The following is a 27,023-nucleotide window of genomic DNA, read 5'->3' as shown; positions in this document are numbered from 1 at the left end:
GAATTAAAGGAACAGAGGACGCTTCATTTTACCAAGTCAGACTATGGCTACATCTAGGTCAGTATTCTCTATACAGTACTGACTGGCAGTGGCTTTAAAGACAGAGCTTATCCAGGTGTACCTGGAGATGACAGGGACTGCAGCTGCAACCTTTTTCATACAAAATTATGTGTTTAGATAAGATTTTATAGTTAAGATTCTCTTTATACAGAGAAAATGGTGCAATGAGTTATAGCGCTTTCCCAACCTGATAGTTTTCTAAGTAGATGTTTAGAAGCTTTTGTCACGGCTAAAATGGCCGCTGTTTCTTTAATGAGAATAAAGCTGGGTCAGCATGACTCAGTGGTCTGCACCAAGTTGTATATATAAGTGAGAAATGTTAGTTTGTTGCTGAGGCTGGTGTTTGGGTTGGTTGGTTGGTTAGTGCTGGTGTGTAGTCGTGTTTTGCACAACGACTTTTAAGAATTAAACTCTGCAGGGATATTCTCGTGGACTCTTTTGTGCCGACAAGGGTCCGAGGACCAGGCTGAGGAGACAAAGGGAGGTCAGAACCTTTTCCTCCTTTTTTGCTTTTTACAAACACTGACAGCTTTCAAAAAAATCAAGTATCTAATCAAGTTTCTACTTTCCATGATACAACTGTGACGCAACAGTTAGTAACATTGCTTAGATTTTGTTAATTCTAAATAAAGGTAACAAAATACCCGTAGTGCTGTGATTCTAAATGGATCCCGAAGTCTTCCATCTTCATCTTTCAAGTTATAACCTTCAGCTCTTTTATCTCGTTCACTGATTTTCCATAATTTAATAGTTTTATCTGAAAAAAGGAGAAAATATTCAAATGGTTGAAATCAAACAACACCGAAAGCTACTTTGTCATTTTACAAATAACCCAGTATGGTATACAAGCTGGACTAAGAATTTGGACGTGGAGAAGACTGAATGAATGGTTTGTTTATAAACTGAACTCTGCCCAGACAAATCAATTCTAAATGCATAATCTTTGCAAGTGGAACATATTATGCAATGGTTGTATAGAAATAATGTGCCACACACACATTCCAGAGATACTCAGGTACACTGTTTCTGTCACATGTAGAGGACTTGGGGGAGCAGGCGGGCTGGATTTCACTGTGAGCAGGGTTTTAAAGAAGGGAAGATGCAGTGAAAGCAGCCTCTTCTCCAAAGCTTGTGGGAAGGGCTAGGTCTTGTTTCATTTCCAGTGTGATACTTGTGTTTGCTAAGGCATTGTTGAGAAAAAGGGACCTGAACTCTCCCTACCCTTGCCCTTTACAGAGAATTGGGAGGCACTTACAACTGTGAGTTTTGAAGCCCAGACCATAATCAATTTTATTTTGGGTAATATTGTGAAGGAGTAAGGAGCTACAAAGCATTGCTTCCACTCTTATTCAGTCCCTTCCCTTCCCTGAAATTTCAGAAGTACTGACATTACAAAGCATATCTTTGTAACCATACGGGCTAGAGTGGGGCTTTATTTCTCATGAAATTGAATTCTATTTGATACACAAGCTGCACTTTTTATGCATTCCTGAAGAATGATGGCACATACACAACCCTGTGTTGTATTGGTTTTTCTAGTGGTGGTAAAATTAATATAATTTAGGCAACCATTGTATATAGCAATTTGTTAGCAACACACAATGTGAAGTGTCACCGTTCTCTATTACAAAGCTGCAACTTTTATGAAGAACTTATGCATAGTTTCTGTATAACCAAGCACACAAATGCATTAGGCCACTAGCATTTATATAATTACGTCAGGAGTGCCTCTAAGAGCCTGAACAATAAGCATTTGTTTCAGCTGTGCCTGCCACAACAGTCTGCACAACTGAAGAATTTACAATTTCAGTAAGCAACTAAGAAACTTCTTTCAACTATAAGTAGAAAGTCTTACACAACAGGTTTTTTAAAATATAAAAAGCACTATCATAATGATGAACAGCCTAGAGTACACTCTGATAAAATGGATATATTTGCCTGATAAATGCTGTAGATTATTTGAAGAGAAATAGATACTTTTATACCAAGAAAACATTTCTTCAGATATTTTCATTATGCAAGGTATTTATTATAACATGTAGTCGTGTTATTACAAAAGTAGTGTTTGGATTTTCTAAAAACAGTATTTTAAAAAATACCCCAGTTAATTTACCTAAGAAAACCAGTGCAAAAATAAAATAAAATAAACTAGCACAACGGCTGTAAATCTCTTGGTCCATTGTGTCAAATAGGTTTCTGGAGATATTTTAAACTGAACAGAAAAACATGATTCAGAGATCCTCAACAATACTGTGGGGGCCAGACTATGTTCAGAAACACAGCACACTTGCAGGTTCCCTGCCACTATAATGCTATCCTCTTCGGGTGAAAAGTATCAGTTCAGCGAAGTACATTATTAAGCCATGAATTATTAATACTAGCTTGTATAATAGTTAAGAAGCAGAGTGGAGTCTTCAAGGATTTATCATTTACTAAATTATTAAATATTAAGGTTTTCGGCATCTTAAATCACTTAATCTAAAGATATATTCTTGTTTGCCCACTCAAGCAAGTGATACCTCTTAAGGTATCAGAAATCTTATGATGTAAAGGGTTTGCAGAAAGATATCAAAATAATTTGGGCAATTGTGAAAATCTGACACAGGACAAGTAAACACTTCACAAATAATTTCTCTTTAGTGTCTGGAAAAGAACAGTTGGGAACACTGATAGTGAGAAAGCGTACTGGTTTCCTTTACAAGGAGGGTTACATCATGATGCTGATAGCCTCAATGCTCTTATGTCTAGACCTGGGTGATTTTTCAATGTATCGTTCAAAATTGGTTATGAAGTCCACAGCACAATAACGGTTTCATAAAGAACAACTGAACTAGCTTAGTGAACTATGGTTTACAAAGCAAGAGAACCCATGGTTCACCAGTTTAAATGTCATGGCAAATTTACACTTTACTATTAGCTTATGGGCCAGTGTGGGGATTTGGGACTGCAGAAATTGAAACACCAGATGGCAGGGTTGATTATGACAACAGCAACAACTATTATTATTGACTTGCTTTTGTAGCACCAAGCAGTTATTTGGTGTCGCAAATGAGGAATTCAATTATGCAGTGGTACCTTTGTAGTCGAACGGCTTGGCTCCTCAGCAAATTGGCTCCTGAATGCCACAAACCCGGAAGTGAGTGTTCCGGTTTGCAAATGTTTTTCAGAAGCTGAATGTCCAACGTGAGTGCAGGAAGCTCTTGGAGCCAATTGGCTGTTTTGGGAGTCGAATGGACTCCCAGAATGGATTAAATTCAAGATCCAAGGTACCACTGTAGTTACATTAGAAATGATACTATACGTAAGTAGACATGAATGATCTAGAAGTAATCAGATACAACTAGAACATATGCAGAAAAATGTGTTGTGTAAACTTACCATTTGTAGATAATAAGAAGTGAGCAGCATTCTGTTGTGGTAACCACCTAATTTTATTAATTTTTTCCTCAATTTCTAGACTTTTCAAGTAGTCAAACTCAGGTTCATGACTCTGAAAGGTACTGTAAACATTATATTCTCCCCTTGAATGAGGACGGCTTTTGTTCTGCAAGGGAACACACATGTGTGAAAAAGTAATTTTTGTAGCATGCACATACTAAGCAGAAGAATTAACAAAGATTCCAACAATATCAGAAGTTATTCAATAAACAAATATACTGAATTTATTAAAGCGTCTACCTGCCCTCACACTTGCAAAGTACAACAGGAAGAGGTTCTTGCATGATAAAGAGGCAACGGAAAGGGTGCAAAGAAGCTGTGTTCACATGTGTGTGAACAAAGAGAGAACCAAAGTTTGTGCTGCAACATATAACAGTCACAGAAGCAAACTGTTTTCAATCTGCCTCTTTGACTAACGGTTTTGCAGCAAAAACTTGAGAGCTCCTGCCTATATGTTGGCAAACAGCTTTCTTGAATCATAGCCACGTCCATTGAAAGGTAGACCTTTACAACTTTATCTGTCATACAAGTTGCAAAAGGAATTATTTACATAAAGGAGAAAAAAATTCAGAAGAGCTGACCTACTGAATGACAGGTTGGAATATACCACTGTTCATTTAATTCAAGAAGTGTAATAAATAGCAGTGTTCATTTTATGATCAAGAAGGGGAAGTAGCTTTGAAATAAAGCACATGCTATCCATGTAGCAAATCCCCAGATACAATATGGGCTGGGAGAGACGACTGCCTGGGACATTCAAGAGCTGTTGCTAGTGATATGGGGCATAAAGTTTTCCAATACTTTATTTTTTAATGGAAAAAAATCTTTTTCATAAGTAACAACGAATGGGTGCCAGCAGCAATCAAATATTAGACAAGCTGGGCAGTTTTTAGATTTATTTACCAAATACAAGTAAAAAGGACATAAGTTGCATGGAAAATTTTTCTAACTCAACTCCCCCCCCCCCCCAAAAAAAATCACTGGCTGTTGCCAAATCAGAGAATATAATACTGGCCCAATGGTTTAAGTCAGTATATGACTTTTCACGGTTCATAAACTTGGAGCAATGTCACAAATTAACTTTAGTCAGAGAAACCTAGCTCCATTACACATATCTGGAAGCACCATTTAAAAAGAAAAAAAGTATCATTCCTTTGTTGTTGCTTTGAAAAAGCAAATGTATGTAATCAATTCACTTGTTCTTGCAGCTACTAATTTTTAACTATTCTGAAAACGAGGGTCTTCTTGATTAGCTTTGCATGTGTGTTTTCCACAAAGTTTTAAATCAGAATTTCTTCCTCATCTGTAGTAAGGTAAGCAGTATTGCAACTGGCTTTTCCCCTTTTACAAAATCTGAAATAAAGCAAGGCTATTCTTGCCTTGCAGTGCTGCAAGACCTCATTATTTTGTAAACCTTAAACTCCTCTCAGTGCACAAAGTGGACTGCAGCCCTAGTTGGAATGAAGACTTACAGGTTCCTGAGATGGTGTGAATAAATCAGACAGCTTTTTCTAGTACCTTTCTATTTGCAGTTCCTAAAAGTATCAGCAAGTTTTCTCTATTTTTTTGTTAAGTCCTCTCTCTAAAGATTGCCAAAGACAAATGTGCATTCCTTAACACAATGATATGACTTAGTGCACACTTTCCCCTTCAACTGACACAATACCTATGTAATAAACACGTAAAATAAAAACTAGTAGCCAACCCAAAAATCTTTCTCATCAGTGGCTAAGGATATATATGTATTGCTTAACCTTTCTTAGTCATCTTATTGCATTCTTTTTCAGAATAGTTGAACAAGCAATAAAGAACAGATGTTCCTCAAGCCATTCTATTCCTACTTATGAATGTACATACAACTAATGTAGGTAGTATCATCTGAAAATGAGTAATCTGAAGAATGACTGTGACTTAATGAATTCTGGGGGAAAACATCAATGTACTTGAAATAGTTGGCAGGTGAAGTATAAAGATCAATTTTTAAAGAAAATAGCTTGATCATAAATTAAAACTGATGATGTGATGTTGTGATACCATTCACTTTAAACATAAACTACAAGGGAGAAGAACCACTTTTTTATTGTTTTGAATGGCACTGACCTCTGGTTCCCTTTGAAATATAACCACTCTGCCACCCTTGTCTCCTGTTGCAAGAAGATCTCCAGAGTAATTAAATTCAACTGTTGAGATAATGTCAGCTGTAAACAGAAAACAGAGACAAAAGTATTATAATGTGTAAAGTGAGCCAAGTACCTTAAGAACAGGGTATACAATTGAACGGACAACAGGTCCACATGAATTTGCAAGCTGATTTTCAACTGTACTATTAAAAGTGATGGGTTCTCTCTACAAGCTTTCATCACCTTTTAAGTAGTCCAAACATCATGAAGAACAATCTCAAATTTGTGCACTCAACACTGAGTGTGGAAATGTTAAAGATAACAAGATGCAGGGGAGGCTGGCTCATTTCAGTGAATGGAGCATTGCCCCACCAAATCCAATCTGCTGTCAGCCAATCCCCACCTGCCTGCCTTACCTACAACCATTTCAGGGAGTAGCACTGACTGTCAGGTTCCTCCTTCTTATGACTCTAAAATAAAAGAATCACAGAACTGTAGGGTTGGAAGGGACCTCTAGTCCAACCCCCCTACAATGCAGGAATCTCAAGTAAAACATCCAGGACAGGTGGTCATCCAGCCTCTGCTGAAAAGCCTCCAAGGAAGGGGAGTCCACAATCTCCTGAGAGAGTCCATTCCACTGTCGAACAGATCTTACTATCAGAAAGTTCTTCCCGATGTTTAGTTGGAATCTCCTTTCTTGTAACTTGAATCCAATGGTTTGGGTCCTACCCTCTGAGCAGAAAAAAAAGCTTGCTCCATCTTCCATGTGACAGCCATTTAGATATTTGAAGAAGGCTATCATACCTCCTCACAGTCACTTTTTTTCCAGGCTAAACATACCCAGCTCCCTCAACCTTTCCTCATAAGCCTTTGTTTCCACCTTGACCACCCTCCTATGCACACAGAACAGAACAGAACAGTACTATGACTTCCCTTGATCTGGACACTATACTTCTGTTGATGCAGCCTAGAATAGCATTAGCTTTTTTCACTTTTCACTGCTTCATAACACTGTTTACTCATGTTAAGCTTGTGGTCCACTAAGATCCCCAGATCCTTTTCACACATACTACCAGCAAGCCAGGTGTCCCCCATCTTATATTTGTGCAGCTGGTTCTTCCTGCCTCCACGTAGAACCTTACATTTGTCCCTATTGAAATTAATTCTGTCAGTTTGGTCCCAGTTCTCCAATCTGTTAAGACAGTCTAGAATCCCAATTCTGTCTTCTGCAGCATTGGCTACCCCTCCCAGTTTGGTGTCACCTGCAAATTTGATTAGCACCCCTTCAATTCCTTCGTCCAAGTCGTTTATTGTGCTTCCACTGTAGAACTCAGCAGGGAGAAGGATGTGGACAAAACTAGGAGTCAGTTTTGCTTGTCATTGGCTGTGGCTCCGGGAGTAATTGTCTCCGACGCTATCTCCTGTTTGCCTTCCTCCCTACCAGTTACAATGGGCACCAGCTATGGATGTCAAGATGCCTTTTGAAATTCACAAGCAGCTTAGCCGGTCATGGATGCTCAAAGTACAAAAAGGAGGCCGCCTATATGCAGTAGTGGTTGGTGGGGCAGTGTAGGCAGGGTTGGTCACCGGTCTTCTGAACACCAGGCGCCACTGCTGGTTCCTGAGAGGCCGCTGAGCCTCCACAATGTCATTTCCCCTCCCTGCTCTGCTGCACCAACAGCTACTGCCTGCATTTAAAAGCATGCAACCTAGCTCTACTGTAACAATATGACAAATGACAATTTAGGATAAAATTGGGCACACATACCATCGGCTCCTGACAGAAACATCAACGGTCTGAGAGAACTGTTGGGGTAGCTCCTTTCCCACACTCCCTGGAGCTCTGTGTGACCTGAGGGAAGGGAGAAGCGAGGGAGCCCAGGCCAAGAAGCTTGTGCCATCAGCTCCCAGTTGGCCCGAGAAGACTTTACTACTGTACATTTGATATAATCTATTTGCTTTACTATTTTAAAATGGTAAACTGCCTTGGATGCCTTGGCAGAGCAGTGGTATATAAATGCAAATAAATAAATAATTCTAGTAATGAATGTTGTCTAAAGGTCATGGGTGCATAAGCCTAAACTCTACCTAAAGGACACATGGAAAGCCACTCAGTGTTTTATTTATTTGTTTGACAAAATGTATATACGATTGATTGTAATAATACCTCTAACACAACAACATTTGAAAATGTGGCTTTCCATTTTAAAAAGCCTTCAAGGTTATAGAGAGCTACAAACACTATGACCATGGCATTAATTTATCAGCTTGGAAGGGATAAAACATATTGGGTTGGATCCAGTCTTGCCCTTCAATGGATGAAAGAGCTCCTTGAACATTATCTAATAACTAGACGTAATCTGTTCCCCAGCCTGCTTGGTTATTATATTCTATTGTGCGAGAAAGATTACTGCTACACTGGATGTACTTACTAGCATTAAGATTCTAAATTTTGAATTATTCAGTGAATAAATTTGAAACACTACAATAACAGAGCTGAGGAGAGAATGGAGATATTCCTTTTTCTTAAGGAAACATACTAAGATATTGGCAGACTTGAGCAAATCTCAATAAAATGAGAATGAAGTCTGCAGTGCTTTCTATGCCCCTACACCCATTTCCCTTACCACAAGGTAACACTCTGATGTCAGTATTCCTAGAGTTTACTTAATTCCTCTTCCCTCTAGTGAGCAGTATAAGCAGGGTAATAGTGATTTCTAAAGTTAAGGTACACACTATCATGCTAAACCTATAGGCCAGAATCCAAGTAGCTACACAGATGCACACTCAAACACACCTATGTTGAATCAGTGAGATGTGTACTCAACATTAGGAAGAACTTTCTGATGGTAAGAGCTGTTCAACAGTGGAAAAAAACCTACCTTGGAAGGAAGTGAACTTTCCTTCATTGGAGGTTTTAAAACAGAAGTTGGGTGTCATGGATTATTTGGCTGTGATTCCTGCATTGCAGGGGGTTGGCTAGATGACGTTTGCAGTCCCTTCCAACTCTACAATTCTATGATACTATGAACTGCTTCAGTTTCAAAATTAACTAATTATGTGGCATAGGATGTGCTTGTGTTTGGGCTGCTTCACACAACTGAACCTCACAACTTGAGGAGACAGTACTACACAGTTGTGTAGCTCTGTGGACCCTGGCCTCACTCTTTTATGTTTCTTAGGCTGCAATCTGAAGCAGTCTCTACTGAAGACATAGCAACATGCTTTGGAGAAAAACAGGTCTGGGATGGTAAAATTAGTATTTTAGATTAATAAAACGAACCACCTGCGAACAGATTTCCATAACCTTTGGGCAGTTAGTGAGATAATTTATCTGGCCCATATAAATGTAATAATGGATGGTGTTGGAGAGGAAATAATTTCTTGTTTTAAAGTTATGCATGGATATTCAAAGCTCCATATTAACAATTTTAGATGCAATAACGGGAAACAGGAAGTGTAAGCCAATGAGCATAAGCTTGTGCTGTCTGAAATGGTTTGTATCTTCTACCGCACAAGTGATTTTTTACGCAAATGAAAACCCTAGAGAACTAGATTAGAATATTATTTGAATGACTTCCATACTAAAAAATAACGTCACCCATAGTTCTCTAGAAAGATGCCTTCATTACCTCTAGTAAGAGCTACCAATCTTTATAACATTTTTTTGGCAGTGATTCAGTCTGCTAGCTCAAATTGAATTCCTAGTCACAGGCAGACTTCAGAAATCGCTAGTTATGGGGCCACATGACCCGGAAGCTGTCTGCGGTTAAACGCCAGCTCCCTCGGCCTATAGAGCGAGATGAGCGCCACAACCCCAGTCGTCCGCGACTGGACCTAATGGTCAGGGGTACCTACACCTTTACCCTTGTTACACTATACACTGAAACTAGAGATATACTTAAAACTTTTATGGATTTGTGGTTCATTAAGTGACCCAAGAAGGTGTAAAATATGAATTATGTTTGATAACAAAGGGAGTAGAATATGCAAGTTCTTAACCAATTTAGAGTCTCTAGAACACAAATATCAGCCTAAGTGGGAACAACATATGCTGATTAAATAATATACCCAGAAATTACAGATTGTTGATGGAAATGTGAAATGCCTGGAACAAATACCGTATTTTTCGCTCTATAGGACGCACTTTTTCCCCTTCAAAAATGAAGGGGAAATGTGTGTGCGTCCTATGGAGCGAAGACGCCATAGCCCCGCGACCCTCTCCCGGCTGGAGAGGTGACGCGCGGCTATGGCAGGAGCCTCTACAGCCGCGCGTCACCTCTCCAGCCGGGAGAGCGCGCACGGGGCTAAAGAAGCACCCCGCGACCCTCTCCCGGCTGGAGAGGTGACACGCGGCTATGGCAGGAGCCTCTACAGCCGCGCGTCACCTCTCCAGCCGGGAGAGCGCGCACGGGGCTAAAGAAGCACCCCGCGACCCTCTCCCGGCTGGAGAGGTGACGCGCGGCTATGGCAGGAGCCTCTACAGCCGTGCGTCACCTCTCCAGCCGGGAGAGCACGCGCAGGGCTAAAGAAGCCATAGCCCTGCGACCCTCTCCCGGCTGGAGAGGTGACGCGCGGCTATGGCAGGAGCCTCTATAGCCGCGCATCACCTCCCCAGCCGGGATAGCGCGCACGGGGCTAAAGAAGCCATAGCCCCGCGACCCTCTCCCGGCTGGAGAGGTGACGCGCGGCTATGGCAGGAGCCTCTCCGCTGCGCCTTTCCGCTGCTCCCTGACCTGCTCTTTGGGGCTGGTGGTGGGCTTCCCCTCGCCAGCTCCAAAGAGCAGGTTGAAAGGAACCTGAAGCCTGGAGAGCGAGAGGGGTCAGTGCACACCGACCCCTCTTGCTCTCCAGGCTTCCAAGGTAGCCGCCTGAACGCACCTTAAACGGCACCTTGTTTTAGAGCGGGAAAACAAGAGGGGGAAAGTTCTCCCCCTCTCTGCACAGCGCCTCCTGCCGCTTTGCTGAAGGGGCGCTGGGCAGAGAGGGGGCGAATTTTTTTTCTTGTTCTCCCCCCTCTAAAACAAAGAGCGTCCCATTGTCCGTTGCGTCCTATGGTGCGAAAAATACGGTATATTCCACCTTATTAGGGACGTATGAAGATTCAGACATTTTAGAATTTTATCAGAAATTCTAGTAAAAAATATGCCAGCAGATCCAAAGGTAATAGTTGGTTATCTTAAGAATGGCATACTAGAAGAAGACACAGAAACAACAATTTGCTAACGATAGCCAGAATTACCATCTCCCCTTCTGTAGATTTCTGTCTACAGTGGTACCTCGGGTTAAGTACTTAATTCGTTCCGGAGGTCCGTACTTAACCTGAAACTGTTCTTAACCTGAAGACCACTTTAGCTAATGGGGCCTCCTGCTGCCGCCGCAGCACAATTTCTGTTCTCATCCTGAAGCAAAGTTCTTAACCTGAAGCACTATTTCTGGGTTAGTGGAGTCTGTAACCTGAAGCGTATGTAACGCGAGGTACCACTGTAGTTATCATATATATGCTGTGGGGCAGGGAGGCTTGCATGAATCTAATGTATGTCATTAAGTGTCCCTCAAACCAAAGGGACAAGCCAATATATGACTTTGCTGCCCCCCATCCACCAAAACAGGCATAGATATTGCTGGGGAACCAGCATTGTAGCTATGTATGATAACTGGACAGTTCCACATTTGTGAGATCCTGTGCTGGTAGAGGCTAGGAAACAAGGATTTGCAACCACTAAGTAGTCAAACACAGCTTCAGTTTGGTAAAGGATATTTTGCATCAGAGAAGGGCACAGAGAAGAGAGTGCTTCCTTTGCCACTCACTTTCTTCTCCTTCATGCTAGGGATCCAAAACTGCTCTTGTAAGTAACATGGTCGGAAAACTTAAAACATGGGTGGGACTAAGAGACATGGGGTTAAGTCTCTTATCCATGCTGTAAATGGCCTCTTCATCAGGATTTTTTTTTAAGAGCAATAGATCAGAGAATTCCAGGCTGAAGCGAAAAATGCAATTTGGCCTCAAGTGCCACTAGCTGGTTTCTCAAGCTAAGATTTGACAACCAGTTTTGAGGTTTTTGAACACCTGCATTCTAAGAAGGCATTTGGCAAGCTTTGTCAATGAGCCCAGATCCACCTTGGAGCAAATTCCCAGCATTCCCAATGCACATCTTCTACATCAAAGTGCAACAATAGTTGAACCTCACCCATAGAGAGTGGGGAAAATATACCGTATTTTTTGCTCTATAAGACTCACTTTTTCCCTCCTAAAAAGTAAGGGAAAATGTGTGTGCTTCTTATGGAGCGAATGCAGGCTGCGCAGTTATCCCAGAAGTCAGAACAGCAAGAGGGATCGCTGCTTTCGCTGCGCAGTGATTCCTCTTGCTGTTCTGGCTTCTGGGATTCAGAATTTTTTTTTTCTTGTTTTCCTCCTCCAAAAACTAGGTGCGTCTTGTGGTCTGGTGCGTCTTATAGAGCAAAAAATACAGTAATGATGAGGCGAATGTGCAATAAACTAGTGTTCCTCAAGGCTCTGAGCACCAAGCAAAGAAGATTAGATTGAACAGACCACTTGCTCTTCCAGCATAGTTCTACTAGAACTATGGTGAAAGGAAATTCAATAGTGATATAGAATGTTGTACCAATACTGTAACTACTCAGCTTTGGCGCAAGCCCATAACACATGAGCTAGCCACACATCCACCAACTCAGGTTCAAGACCTGATACACTATTTTGCAATCTTCTTTTCCAGATGGTACTAGACATGTGCAACTTATTTTAGAGAAAACATTAATTTTCCGCAACTGCTATACCTTCCCATAAGATACTGAAAATAATGACCCAAGAGATTCTAACCACTAAGCATTTTGACAACAAATGCTTTCCCTCTACAGGGAAAACTTAGGTGCTTGAATGAAAATGCACCATTTAGAAAGATTTTATATGTGAATTTTTGTGAGCAAGTTATAATCACTTCTATTCTTAGACAGCCTCTAACTAGAGTGATATGGGAAGCTATGTTAGCATACAACTACAAATAGCAAATTAAGGCTCCTACATTAACAGCATCTATGCACAAACAAAAACTAAAGATTAAGCATAAGACAAAAAAGTCCCTTCAAAACAAAGTAATCCAGATCTTGTAATTTAAAAAATAAACTCAAAACACAGTCATTGAATTATAACAATCAGACAAGACCTCTTATTGTGGTGCTTCATTCAAGCATCTGGGAAATATTTTTATACCCAGTATGCTTAAAGCCTTGTGTTTGCCTGCATATAGCTATAAATGGTTTACTATCAGCTGAATGGAAAGGTTAAGCTGCACAGATGGACCTCTTGAAGCAATTGTTTTCTGCTATAAAAAAATCCCCTCTTTTCCAACAGCATGAATTCAGCAACCAAGACAAAATACACACTTATAATTTTGCCAGAGATTCTAAGAGAACACAGAAGAACTCAGTAAGCAATCTTGTCCTATTATCTGGGAGCAGTTTCATACTACCATGATAATGTCATACGACACATAACATTAATCAGGCCACCTGACATTCTTATGTATGGAACTAAAAGTTGCCTTGTTCAGAAAACCCTTTGAAGCACATTTTTATTGATGAACTAGATTATGTTCCTTCAGAAGTACCAACAGGATTGTCTAGGCACAGTACACTGTATGCATATTGGGTCTCCGATCCCACCCACGAAAGGTCTGCATTTGTTTTGTATCATATATGCAAATGTATGCCCTATTTTGTGGGTAGGACAGAGGGCACAAACATGTGTCAGGGGCCACAAACAAGTAATAAGACGTCTGACAATGTCATCAGATGAAGTTTTCCCATAACTGCATTTCTATGCTAGAAAAGGCTTAACTTATATCTTTAAACCAGAGTTAGAAAAAGCCTTTGCTATTGTATTTTGCTTTTGGAGGCAACACTATTAGGAGGATACACTAAAATCCCTGTATGTCCCAAATATATGTCGTGGGCAATAACATGCAACCAGGAAGACATTCTTTTCCACATATTTTAACAATTATTTGAATTATCAACATTACGTTAACTATTATAAACACCACAAAATGTATCATTTAGCATACATTTTACAAACATAGGTGCCATAGTTCATGGAATTCTGTTGCAGGACTAAGTCTAGAAGCTATTTTGGAAAATTGCTTCCACAAACTTATGTTAATCTGTGCATGATGACTACCCATTTTCTTCTTATTCCAAACCATGTCCTCTATGTCATCAAAGTGTAACTTGCTTTAATTATTTTTCAACAGAAGTCTACCACAAGGTCATAATTAGGTGGCACCTCCACAACAGATGGACCTGGCATAGAACTATTTTTGGTCCTGCAGATAAGTGCTCATCAAAGAGAAGGTTCAGCACAACTCTTGAATAGAGCTGGGTGATCAACATACAATCAATATATTACAAGGTTTTCAACGTTGTGATATATCATCAGCTAAACATCACAATATGCCGATATATCACAATGTCTGAAATAAGGATGAAGCTACACACACACACACACACACACACACACACTCACAAAATATTTCCAGGTCAAAAATCATGAAACTGACATCATGATATAGACTTCAGACCAGTTTGGGACAATATGTTGATAACCCAGTCCTACCCTTGGTTCCAGTTTTGATAGGAAGACTGAAACGCCAATCAATTATAGGAAAATGTACCTTTTTTGCAGGATGCTAGTATCAAACCTTTTTGTTTGGATTCAGTGTCAATCTGTTACCCCTTCTCCACATGGCTACATCTTTCCACATATTTAGAACAGATAGGGTTGCCCTATGTCCTCTTTTTCCATGACATGTCCTCTTTTTCAGAGGTAAAATCTGAGGCAAATTGCATCATGGCATCCTCTTTTTTGCTCTTCAAAATATGGCAACCCTAAATAGCAGCACCTCAATGTTTAGTAATTAAAGCAAGGAGTTGGGTGTCATCTGCATACTGATGGCACCTCACTCCAAAAAGGTTGATGTTCTTTCTCAGAAGTTTCATTAAGATGTTAGCAAAACTGGCACTGAACCCTTTGAAATTCCACAAACCAATATCTAGGAGGCAATTCCACAATCTAATCCCCCAAATCCCTAATGATCACTGGTTGGACACTGTTTCTGCCAGTTCCTGTTTTGCTGCAAATTAAAATTCCCATGGGACATTAAAACATGGCCTGTAAGCCTGTTGTATATGCTATTTTTTCTAATGTTCCCACATTAGTGTTCCCATGAAGAAACAACCCTCTTTATATTAAAATAAATAGTAAATACTAACACATTTGCTTTCAAGACATTTGAAGGGAAGCATGGAATATCTGCAAGGTATGGTGAACACTAATGCTGAGGCAATGGAGGGGCACATGTTTTGCTCTGGAAATGTTCCCAATACGGAAGATTAACTGATGACTGTATAAGCAATGTTATCCACAAGTAATGCATGAAAAACTATTTGCATACACTTCATAATTTTGCACTGTATTTTCACTTTTTCTACAGGATGCTTTTGCTACATATGGATCCTTACCAGTCTTTTTGAGACTATCATCCTGATTCCAACTTTGGCAAAAAGTTTAATAGCTAGCGCCCCAAATCCTTAAATTAGAATGCAAACATCTTATTGGGGTGTTTAAGTGTTACATCTGTTTGTCTCTCAGAAATGAGGACAATTCTAAGCTAAAGTCCATTGAATTTACTAGCTATTTAGATCAGTTAAGGTAAAAGTAGTTCCCAAGTGACAAAGCATACAACAGCTATTCAACATATTTCCTGTTCACTTGGTGGCCTAAGTAGGTTTGAATGCCTGTGATGTTTCAGAAAGTTAAAATACCTATACCGGCTAAATTCTATAAGCAATATACTGATTTTGCTAACATTTTTAGATTTAGGCCTTTAGTTTCTTCAGTTACATATTTGCAACACTCAGGTCTAATCCATTTTTAACAATATGACGAAGTATAACAATCATTTATACTTTTAAGATTTTCAAAGATTAGGCATATATCTTCTCAATAGGCAGCAAAAGGTTATAAGAATCAGTCATGACAAGACAGCATGGTAGTACTATATTTTGTTTCTAGGCCACATTACAGCATTGAAGGAATTAATCAATAGCTTGCCAAATCAACGATAGAAGAAAGGTGAGGATCCGTCAGATCAGCACTGCTGTTCTTCTGTCTCTAAGCAGAAAGTCAGTCAGCAACATTGCTTTGACCTTAAATGCCCTGTGCCTGTATTTAGACACATGAGGGAGGTTTGGTAGTAGGAATAAGTTGCCTGCATGAAATGAACTTTCATATTTGATTTTGCTTCAAACTAAGCTCATAATCCTGGAGCTGTGCACTGGTATACTAGATAGGGTTTCTGTGCCTTCAACTATCCAGAAAAAAATACAATGAACTGATGGCTTGGTCAGCCTTTTACTGCACAGAAACATGAAGGCATGAGTACAAGCCGAGTGTACTATTATTATTTTTCTTAATGTAGTATGATAATCATTAGGAAGCTTTTCTTACTACATATAAATTATCTGATTTTTTAAAATCATCTTTTGAAAGGAGGCACTGTGGACCTAACATATAGGGCATGATCCTGGGAAGCACATGAACCCCAGTAAATTACTGATAAGTATCCCTATCAATTCATGTCACACAGCTTTATGTAAATTCTGAATGGTAACCAGTTAAAAACATACTGGATTTTTTTGATCAGTTGGACTAGATGAACTTGAGGTTATTTCTAACACTTTGATTTTTATTAATTGGTCCTAAACAACTCTTTAAATGCACAAGTTTTGAAAAATCATGCCATGGGATGGTTTGGCATAAGAACTGCAATTTTGCCAAAGAAAATAAGCAGAATGACCAGCAGTACACATATTTCCTTGAGTCTTCCAATTGCAGTACAATTTTTCAGAAGGTAAGGTATAGCAGGAGTCCCTTCAATCTTCTTTTCTCTACATTACACCACCCATGCACAGACAGGAAGACCCCAACCTCTCTGCATATGCCAGAGGACTTGAGGGAGGGCCTGATGGTGACAACAAATAATAGCTTGCTTTTTAAGCAAGTTAGACCACTTGCTTATAGCAATGCTCTTAAAGCACTTTGAACCATGCAGTTAGGAAGAAACTCTGCAGTGCAGGATTACAGGCATGAGTGCCAAGACATCTGCCCAGCTGAAAATGAGTTTGTTGAAAAATCAAAGTTGCTTCTATATGGAATTAGTCACATCCTTCCAATGTAAACCAGAGAATCTAGTACTGCCAATAAGAAAGATGGTTTAAAATGAGTACGTTTCTCAAAATATTATGCCTCTTGGAGCATATCTTATGTGATATGGTACATTCTTATATAGCTTAGGGATTCAATTTCTTGCTTGCCTGAAGTAGTGGTTTCCCCTGGCTGAACAGACATGCATCAGCAGATGGCTCCTCCCCTCCATCCACTTTTCATCACCAGTGTGTATAGAAGCCTGCATGCACAGCCACAATATTTATGTTTTTGAATCCCCTGAATCTGTTTTATTTCTTTTTACATACTTTTCTGTTTCTAAACCATTTTATTGATTTTAGGCTATAGTTTTGTTTCAACAAATGCTTTTATACTGTACACAGTGTACACCACTTTGGGATTTTAAAGATAAGGAGCAGTTTGGAAATGCTTTAAAATAAATAAATAGAATTGCTACAGTGCTATTCCTCAAGATGGGAGAAAGCACAACAGGGCTTTACCATCTACATTAGCAACATTTAAAGAGTGGACAGGTCCAAATGCACCAGTCCTACCATACTGTGTGTCAAAGAACACAGCAAAGGCAAAATTAATGGTGTGCAGCATGTACAAAGTGCTGACAATGTACGTAGGGAGAGTGGGAGTGGGTAAGTGATGGGGCAAGAAAGGAAGATTCTGCAAAGCTCAGTTACTATGTTGAGGATCAAGTCAGTTTACATATCTGGTTGATACAAAGCTTCTGGTTGATAAAAAGCATTTTTAAAGTTGTTATGCACAATATTGGGATAAGGAAGTAACATTGATCAAACTCCCCCCCCCCCCGGAAAAATGTTTTTTAGTTAAAATATAAGCAAAAGTGATATTTAACCATACAATCCTTAACATGTCTACGGAGAACTATGCCCCGTAGTTCAATGGGCTATTCTAAGGTGTATATATGATTGCAGCCTCATTTACCAAAATATCTTGCTATACTCAAATCAGCACTTTCGAGCCCATTATTATTCTAATAGCTCCACATCTTTCTGTACCAGATCAATACAAAATAAGTGGCATGTGAGATCATTTCAATAAATGCCTTGAAATTTTCACTTATTTAAAGCTACACATACCGTATTTTTCGCTCCATAAGATGCACCTTTTTCCTCCTAAAAAGTAAGGGGAAATGTGTGTGCGTCTTATGGAGCGAATGCAGGTTGCACAGCTATCGCCGAAGCCAGCACAGCAAGAGCGAGAGCTGCTTCTGGGTTGCTGGTTTCCTGGCTTCAGCAATAGCTGCACAGCTTGCTCTGGCTTTTCAGGGAGGTGGGAGAAGAGACAGAGGGCAGTCCATCAGTCCCTTCTTCCATCTCCTGGAAAAGTCAGCAAGAGCCACTTTATCTTTAAAGAGCCACGCCAAGCGAGCATGTCTGTGGCTCTTGCTGGCTTTTTTTGTTTTCCTCCTCTAAAAACTAGGTGCGTATTATGGTCGGGCGCGTCTTATAGAGCGAAAAATACGGTAACTCATAAGAATGCATTTAAACACTCCCAAACACTGATTCGTTACTAGTTGTGATGTTTCAGCACAAAAACAGCATCATAAAATAAAAGTATAAAGTTCTTTATAGCTTATCTAAAATTCAAGTTTAAAGGATATTATTAAGCCATAGCAAGATATGGTGTGGTCTATCAACTTGTAGCTGATAACCTCAAGGCAGGAGTCGGCAAAGTTTTTGTGGCTTGGGCTGGTTCACGGTCACGCAGACGCTGCGGTGGACCGGAGTGCGTGTATGCATGCGCAAACGCTATTTTTGGCGCTCCTTCCAGCGCGGAGGAGGCGTGCGCAGCAGGAGCTTCCTGCAGCCAATGGGAAGCCGGCCAGTGTTACGGAAGGCGGTCCCTGCTCTGTTCTGCGCCGGTTTAGCACAGCGCATGGGAGCCGACTGACCTGCAGGGGTGCATGGTCCAGTTAAGTGGCCCATGAATCTTAGGTTTCCGACCCCTGCCTTAAGGGCAGCTTCACACAATATATAATGGCTGTGTTTGGAAGTGCACATGTCAGCTTAATAAGTCATTAAGATTTGTGAACTTCATACTGTGGCTTGTTTCAGAGCCATTAACAACACTTTGTCAGTTCAAACAAAGCCAGAAATGATAGTTAATCTCAGATTTCCTAGTTTATTTGCTCACTTGTGCAAGGAAAGGAACAAAGAGGCTGATGCACACCCACCAGTCTATTACACATCTTGATTAATTAAGCAGGTACAAGTGTCCAAAACTGTCCAATATGTGTTTACAACAGTATGTGCAGACAACAGGGAACTATAATCCATAATTCCCAGTTCCATAGTACAGTACAGGTGACTCCCCACTTATGAAGAGTTACGTTCCAGGGCCCCACATGCATAAGTGGGGAGCCTACTGCAGTACATACAGCTTCCAGCCCAACAGCTGTTGAATGGGGTAGCACGGCAGCAGTGAGAGCTCCTGCATACCATTTCAGAGCCCCTGGAGAGTTTTGTTTTGTTTTGTTTTGCTTTTTACTTTTGGATGACTGATGTCCTCTTCAGGCTCTGGGGAGGGTTTCCTTGTGAGCCACAAGGACTTTCCAGCTCTCTCTCACCGTTTTAGGTAAGTTAGTTATTTGTTGGCACCATGCATATATGTGGTCACGCCCGAAGTTGATCGCACACAAGTTGGGGGATGCCTGTATTATAAAAATATAGTACCTTCAATTTGATGGGTACTTTACAGAGTAAAGACAAGACTTTGGCCTGGAGAAAAGAATTCTGTATTATTTCTTCAAGTAGCAGAAAGTCAACAGTCAGGAGAGAAATCAAGGCTCGCATTACGCTACAAGAAACTGACAGGAAAATAAAAATGTTATGAACAGGGAGTTGACACATTCTTGTCAAATTTTCTCACCCAGCATTGCCTACCTATATGGAGTTATGGTGGAATGTATAGTACACATGAATGCCAGTGCTGAAAACACTATATATATTAGGTTCTGATGCAAAAATGTGTTCCTAAAATCTGAATTAATATAGGTCTTATAGGATGAATTTATGTGTTGTTCAGAGGGAGAAGATTGTTGCACAACTTAGAAGCCTATTTTGCACACATATACATAAAATACACACCTCCATACATTGTGTGATTAGTGCAAAAGCTAGAAGGAAGTTGGCAATGTAATTTTCACCATGGGGGTATCACTATTAAGATGGCATTACACAAATATATGAATAAAAAATTACGGGCCTCATTTTCTAAAACTATTATAGGTACAGTCCTATCCACACTTACCTGGAAGCAAGTTCCTTTAAAATCCATGGTATTTAAGTAAAAAAAATTTTTTTGGATAGGGTATAAGAACAGAAAGGAAAACATGTTACTGACAAATATATCAGGCTTAATTCTATTAACTGTGATACTGCGAAATGCAAGCAACTACTTGCATGTGTTTGGAGTACTCTGATCTATGACATTTTAATTTTAATCCTGAAAAACTGGTTAAGTTCTCAAATGTGCTGCCTGAATGTCAGTTTTCTTTTTAGCATATACTTTTGTTGATAGTTTTGCTTATGCCCAGTGCAGAAAATTGTTATTTTTAAGATTAGTTGCATAACTCTCTATATTGCCTTATCTCTAAAGATTATAAAATGTTACTGACAAAACAGCAAAAACATACTATCATCAATTATAGTGCCCTTCTTTGGGGCCCAACAACCTAAATGTAATTTCTTTTACAAAGCTTCTTGAACAAGTTGTTTCAAAAATAGCGGTAAGGAAAATGGAAGCAAGATGTGAAAGTATGTCCAAATAAACAAGGATAAAAATTAGAGCTGAGATGCTGGTTAAGTGAATTTGTTATCTGGCTATGGTCAAATATTTTCAAATATTCCATAAAATAAAACATGCCCTTGTACATGTAGCATAGTATATTCCGATATACTAATATAACATGCACACAACCCACATTTAATAGCAAGTTTGTCCTATTCTGCACTCCAGTGTGGTTCTAACTTCTCTTCTCTAAATTAAGCCACACTAGCTTTTATAGCCATGTGATGGGTCACAATGCCCAGGAGTAGGAAATACTGAAAACTGTTATGGAAACAATGAGGCTTCCACATGATCTGGAAGGGTGTCTATAAAGTTTGAGAGGGCCTGGACTCTGGAGCCCTCCAGGGAAGAGTAATTTTGATCATAAGCACAATATTCTTTCTTCCTTGAGACTGTTCTGAAAAAATAATGTGGACAGTAGATGGCAAATTACCCACTTTTTAAAACCAATTGCCAACCTTATAAAAACTAATTCTCATTAGCAAGTAGTTAGAAATTTATTTTCTCACAACAAAAATAAGTATACTGCAACAACTGTTTCAAAACAGGATAAACTGATATGCACTGCAGTCATTTATTACCATGAGCAAGAAAGTTGCAAGACTGAACATATGATCAAGGTATTTACGGAAAATTTTAGTGCCGTTAATTAATACTATAAATTCCCACCTGGTGCAAGACCAGGTATTTTATTCATGTAACCCCTTCCCCTTACACAAAGTAGCTAGAGACAGACACACATACTGTGGGTGTGGCTAATTGTTTCACTATAAATAGAACTCTAAATGCAACTCTCTACATAAATATTAACTGTGCTCAATATGAAAGCATGTAGACATCTTGTTACCAATGTTTTGCAGCTGGCTGCCACCCAGATACAGAACTGTGTGAAGACTATCAAATATCACTATCAAGGTTGAAAAACAATACTAGATTTAGTACACATACTGGAATTTATTTTACTACTATCCATTCTAGCACAGAACTCTTTCACATCTCACCAATAATTATTTATTGTTTCTACTACACTTATTCATAATGCTACAAGCAAACAGCAATAAACCCACTGATGATTCAGAAGGCTTGACTATGCATAAACATCTTAATAAAACAAAGAATGGCAACTGAACCCAAGTAAGCATTAATGAAACTGTATTGCTTCTTGGAAAACACGCCACTTTCAGGAAAACAAACAGCGGTTCAAGAAAGTGTGGAAACCGCTTATCTGCAAACCATTTTTAATTCTCTATTATGTTAAAAGGGTCACCTATTATCAGTCTGAGTATTAGTAATGACAGAGGTTTCAGTATCTTCCTCCAAACCACACCCTAAGTTGGCCTCTCCACTCTTGTAAAAAGAAACCCCACAACTTTTGTCTTTTGAATTATTTTTAAACTACAAGAAGAATACAACACAAACTCAAATTAAAATGCTTTTAAGGACAGTAGTATAAGTGTTAAAAAATCCAAAATAACCAAACTTTTAATAAGAGTGTATTTAATAAGTTTACAAATACAACCTGTACACTTTCAAAAAGCAATGCAGACTCTTCATAAAACTCTAGAATACCATGGGTACCAGCCAGCTACTTTAATGAAGCAGCAACAGTTAGGCTGCAATTTTAATTACTAGATAATAAATCAAACAGAACTTTGTAAGATTTACTTTGGAATTAACATACTTAAGAATGAACTTTTAAGGCACTTTTACAGGCTGGGCTGGTTTTGGCTACAAACTTGTTCAATCTAACCTTGGTTGATGTATCATTTTTAAAAGTACTCCTAAAGCTACGCATTGCCAGAAAGAAGACTTCACATTTCTGCTCCTAAAAACTAAATTTCAGAGAAGGCTGCCTCCTCCCCTTCCTTGTATGGCTAGAATGTAGCTTGACAACCTTGACAGACTGCTCCCCACTCCCAATCCTCTTTTTTTCTTTTCGCTCCTCTTGTTCCACTGTCTGTCATTTCTCCCGGAACATTAAAAAAAGAAAAGGGGAAAAAAGACAGCAGTTTTCTGTACAGTGTGGAGAGGCAGAGCAAGCAGCAGCTTAGTCAGACTCTGCAATCCCCCCTACACATATTCAAAAAAAGGGGGAGGAAGATGGTGGTGGTTTGGTGGGGGGGGGGGAGAGAAGGGAAGAACCACAAAAAGGCGAGCAAAAGGTAACACTTTCTCAAGACTAATGCTGCTTCCAGACCGAACAAGGGCCCGGGGTGGGTGGCGGGGGCACCCTTGCGGTGGGAACCAGGGTTCATCCTCAGCCCCTTCCTTCTTCCCATCCTGCGCTTGGGGACCTGCTGGATGCCTTGCAAGTGAAGGCCCATCAACCCTGCAGGAAGGGTGGAGGGTGGGGGGGGGGGGAAGGTTGTTGCAGAGGAGAAGGGCCTGCAGCAACCTTGGGAGGGAGCTCCGGGACTAGCAGGAGCCTCCTCTACCATTATTCCTCCCCCCCACCCCCATTGCGGGAGGTTTTTAAAGCCGGGTCGAGAGGAAGTGAGGCCTTTCGGAGGCCCTTCCTTAGGAGCCCAGGGTCATTCCGTCCCCTAAACCCACCCTCCCCAAAATAATAATTAAAACAACAACAACCACCCCCTTTACCTTCCGCCACGTCTTCGTCAATCGCCCCCTTCACCTGGGAGAAGCACCACTGGAAATCGTTGCTGCCGCCTCCGCCGCCGCCGGCCACCCCTGCGAAGAGACGGGAAAGGGAAGAAATGCCGTGAGAAGCCCGACCCTCGCCTCTCGGTATCTCTCTCAACCCAAGATAAATAGGCCAAAACCTTCCAGCTCCCTCAGCCCGGCTCCCCGAGGCCTCAGGCCTGCCTCCGCCCGCCAAAACCAGGGCCACCCAAACCAGCCCCATAGCCGCTGCCTCTGGTGCGCCCCTCTCCTCACCTGCCATGTCGCGCCGTGTGTGTGGCGGGCGGAGACCGGGGCCTAGCGAAGCCCGCGTGGCAGACGTAAACCGACCGCGACCGGAAAGGGAGCCGCTACCAGCGACGCCGGTGCCCGAGCTGCTGCCGCCGCTGCCCCTGCCGCTGCTGCTGCTGCTGTGGCGGCCGCCACCGCCAGCGCCGACGCCGCCGGAGGTTTGGGGGTTTCAAAATGGCGCCCATTGCCGGTCAGCCTGATCCGGTGACGTCATCCCCCTGCCAGCCTCCGCCGGGCGGAGGGAGGGAGGGAGGGAGAAGCCGGATGGGCCTGAATGAATGGTGTGTGTGTGTGGGCAGAGAGAGGCAGGCAGGACTAGGCGGGAGGAGGAAGAGGGGAGTCCTCGGGTGGTGGAAGCGGCTCTCTGCTCTCGCGTGGGTTGGAGGAGGCCGGTTCCCGCCAGGCCGGAGGAGGCTTCAGGTTCTCGCAGGGTTGGAGGGAGACGGTTTGCTCGAAAGGGAAGGGGAGAACGGGGCTGCTTCTCCCCCCCCCAAAAAAAAATAGGGGTTGAAAATCCAGCAGGGATTCGTGCCCTTCGGTGATGAACACGCCAGCAGTTAAAAGAGTCCTTCAAACTATACCAATTAAACCCTTTTAACGAGGGCCAGGTGAACAGTCACACCAGGTATAGTGAGGCGAGCTTTCGGCTTCAGCAGAATTGTGCTTCAGGCTGAGGCTTCTTTTTATTTCATTTGAAACTCAGTCCTGTTTCGTGGGAAACTTGGAAGTAAGGGGCCGTGGAGGATTTTGGTGCGGTCACCCTGTTTCCTCAACTATGTTAGGAGCTTATCCAGGAAGGGAGGCAGGTTAGGCTAAACATGTTGCCTTTACTTGGAAATAAAGGCCTTTAAAACAACAGGGTTTAAAACTCAACATGATACGCATTGTGAGGCAACGTTAGCATTTGCATCTGGAAAATAATTGGACGGAATATCTTATTCATGGTTATTGCCTGTGAAGCAAGAAACAGGGTTCCAGAGCATGTACAGAATGCATTTTCCTCACCAGTGATTTACTGGGGCCTGCCTAGAGGTATTTGGGATTACAGAGAGGCTCAGATCGATTGGTCCTTGTGCAGATGTGAGTTCTGCGTCTTCTCTATGGGTATAATACTTCCTCTCATTTGTTCATCTGCCCATTCTTCACAAAGTGATTTTCACAGGAGGCGCTTTGCAGAAGCTGCAAGCAGAAATGCTTGACCCTGCTTCCGCCTGCTGATTTTAATATGAAATTTTTTCCTTTTCAGCTACCTTTTTTCCTACCATGGTCTATGCCTGTGTTTACCTTGCAATCTGTGGCACAGCTGCAAGTCTTACATAATTTAATAACAAAGAAAAATATTTGTATAATACTTTTGTATAACCCACACATATTTTCTTAACAGAACGCAGTGCAGCTCCTGAAACCCGATGTGGCATTTGCCAAGATGCCAAAGTTCCAGGAAACAGCTCCATTTAGCTTAGTATTGCCCATGCTGATGGATAGTAGCATCCCAGGGGAGGGAAAGTTGTTTCCATTCTTTAATAGAGATGCACAAGCACAATGTCAAGCCTGGCCGTCCTGTGCTTGCTCCCACATTGGTATTCTGAATACTTGGTACGAATTTACCCAAAGCCTTCTCTGCATTTCTTTTATAGTATGACAGCTGAGTAGCAAGTGCTTGTTATACCAAAGCTCAAGATACACCGTTGCTAATGCTGCTGACGTCAGTAGAACACGGGTGTGGAAACTCAGGAATGGTGGCCAAGTGCAGCTGTCTAGACTTCTCTGGCTCTCTAGGCCATGGGTAGGCAAACTAAGGCTCAGGGGCCGTATCCGGCCCAATCACCTTCTAAATCCGGCCCACGGATGGTCCAGGAATCAGCGTGTTTTTACATGAGTAGAATGTGTCCTTTTGTTTAAAATGCATCTCTGGGTTATTTGTGGGGCATAGGAATTCATTCATTTCCCTGCCTCCCCCAAATATAGTCCGGCCCCCCACAAGGTCTGAGGGACAGTGGACCGGCCCCCTGCTGAAAAAGTTTCCTGACCCCTGCTCTAGGCTGTACGTCAAGCCACACCTCTCCCTAGGCTGCACCCCTCACCTGCCCTGTTTTGCACCTGCCTTGAGTGTTTCTGCCTGGCTGGAATGTGTGCTTGAAGCCTGATATTAATGCCCTTTGCTTGCCTGGATGAAGGATAGAGAGCGATATATGAGTGTATGTAAAACTAGCCTACTGTACAAAGGTAACATTTATATTGGTTGCCCAACCCACTTTGTCTTTGGCCCGGCCCTGCCCAGCACTGGCACGTGGCCACTGTAAGGTTGTGCCCCTAATGGAGGCAAGACGGAAACTGCTATCTCTGTAGCCCGGTTTGATATTTCAAATGCCAAGTGGCCTAAGAATTACACTGCTAAATAAACATAAAAGCGTAGGTGTTTGTGAGAGAGCATGAGAGAGAAACTCAGGTTTGGGGCAGGGGTTAAAGGGCAAGCAAAGTGTTGCTGGTTATATCTGCCACCTGAGATGTGCAGGGAATGCTTTAAATATTATATAAGTTAAGCATTTGTTTTTTCTCCTCAGTGTGAATATTTGAATCCTCACCCACTCCTTCAGAAAGAACATGTTGTTCCTTGGTTGGTTATACACATGGTCCTGCTCTATTCATGCAATCTGACTTGTTGGGGGCCAAATTTAAGTTGGCCTGTTATGCAGGTTGCAAAGCCGCCGCCCCCTCTTTTACCATGAAAATTTAGCTTTCTTATGGGCAAGCAACTGAAAAAGGAAAGGGGAAACCCACATGTGTAACCATGAAAATAGAAAGAAATACATTTAATTCAGCATAGGGTTGTCCTGGCTGTGCTTTGATAAGATAGCTATATGCAGAAAGATATCATCAGTAGGGCTCTTCCTATAATAGTTTTGCAGTGACACAGTAAGGTATACTTAGTGTGTTTTAAAAGATGCAGAAGCTCTCAGAAGCTGGTTTGAGCATTATTTGTTCCAATGTGCTCCCCATCTTACACAAATATAAGATGGGGTGTACCTGGCTTGTAATGTAAAAATGATCTAGTAGCAGACCACAAGCTTAACAGGAGTCCACATTGTGATGCAGCAGCAAAAATAGCTAATGCTTTTCTAGGCTGCATCAACAGAAGTCTAATGGTTTGATCAAGGAAAGTAATGCATTGCAGGGGGTTGGGATAGATGACCCTCAAGATTCCAACTACAATTCTATGATTCTAGATGTGCTATAAATCCAACATACAAAACTGTGGCAGACTAATCTGTATCAAGTCTGCATAAGAGTCCTACTAGAATTGAATCCAGGAAGGAAACTCAAGCATAAGACATTCAAAATGTCTTTATGTGAATAGATTCCAAGGTAATTCCTTCATCTTGCCAATAATTTATGTTATTGTTATA

The 27,023-nt window shown here is 41.2% G+C and overlaps 1 protein-coding gene across 2 annotated transcripts in view; it reads right to left on the bottom strand.

Annotated features, from left to right (window-relative positions):
- Positions 1-23,731, bottom strand: part of PPP2R2D (protein phosphatase 2 regulatory subunit Bdelta) — a 30,773-nt gene extending 7,042 nt beyond the window's left edge. The window contains exons 1-6 of one of the 2 annotated variants that reach the window (XM_081007205.1): positions 23,581-23,731; positions 23,284-23,373; positions 7,387-7,470; positions 5,599-5,696; positions 3,439-3,604; positions 705-817 (exon numbers count right to left, since the gene is read on the bottom strand). In XM_081007205.1, the coding sequence (XP_080863331.1) occupies positions 705-817; positions 3,439-3,604; positions 5,599-5,696; positions 7,387-7,470; positions 23,284-23,373; positions 23,581-23,587 (558 nt within the window). In that variant the 5' untranslated portion in view covers positions 23,588-23,731. The remainder of the gene's footprint in view (positions 1-704; positions 818-3,438; positions 3,605-5,598; positions 5,697-7,386; positions 7,471-23,283; positions 23,374-23,580) is intronic. The other variant, XM_081007206.1, reaches the window with a different exon arrangement.
- Positions 23,732-27,023: the final 3,292 nt, after the last annotated feature.

The sequence above is a fragment of the Podarcis pityusensis genome (genome assembly GCF_964106645.2).
Source record: "Podarcis pityusensis genome assembly, chromosome: 5".
NCBI lineage: Eukaryota > Metazoa > Chordata > Lepidosauria > Squamata > Lacertidae > Podarcis > Podarcis pityusensis.
Note: the sequence above shows the minus strand (reverse complement) of the source record. Positions and strands in the feature narration are given on the sequence as shown.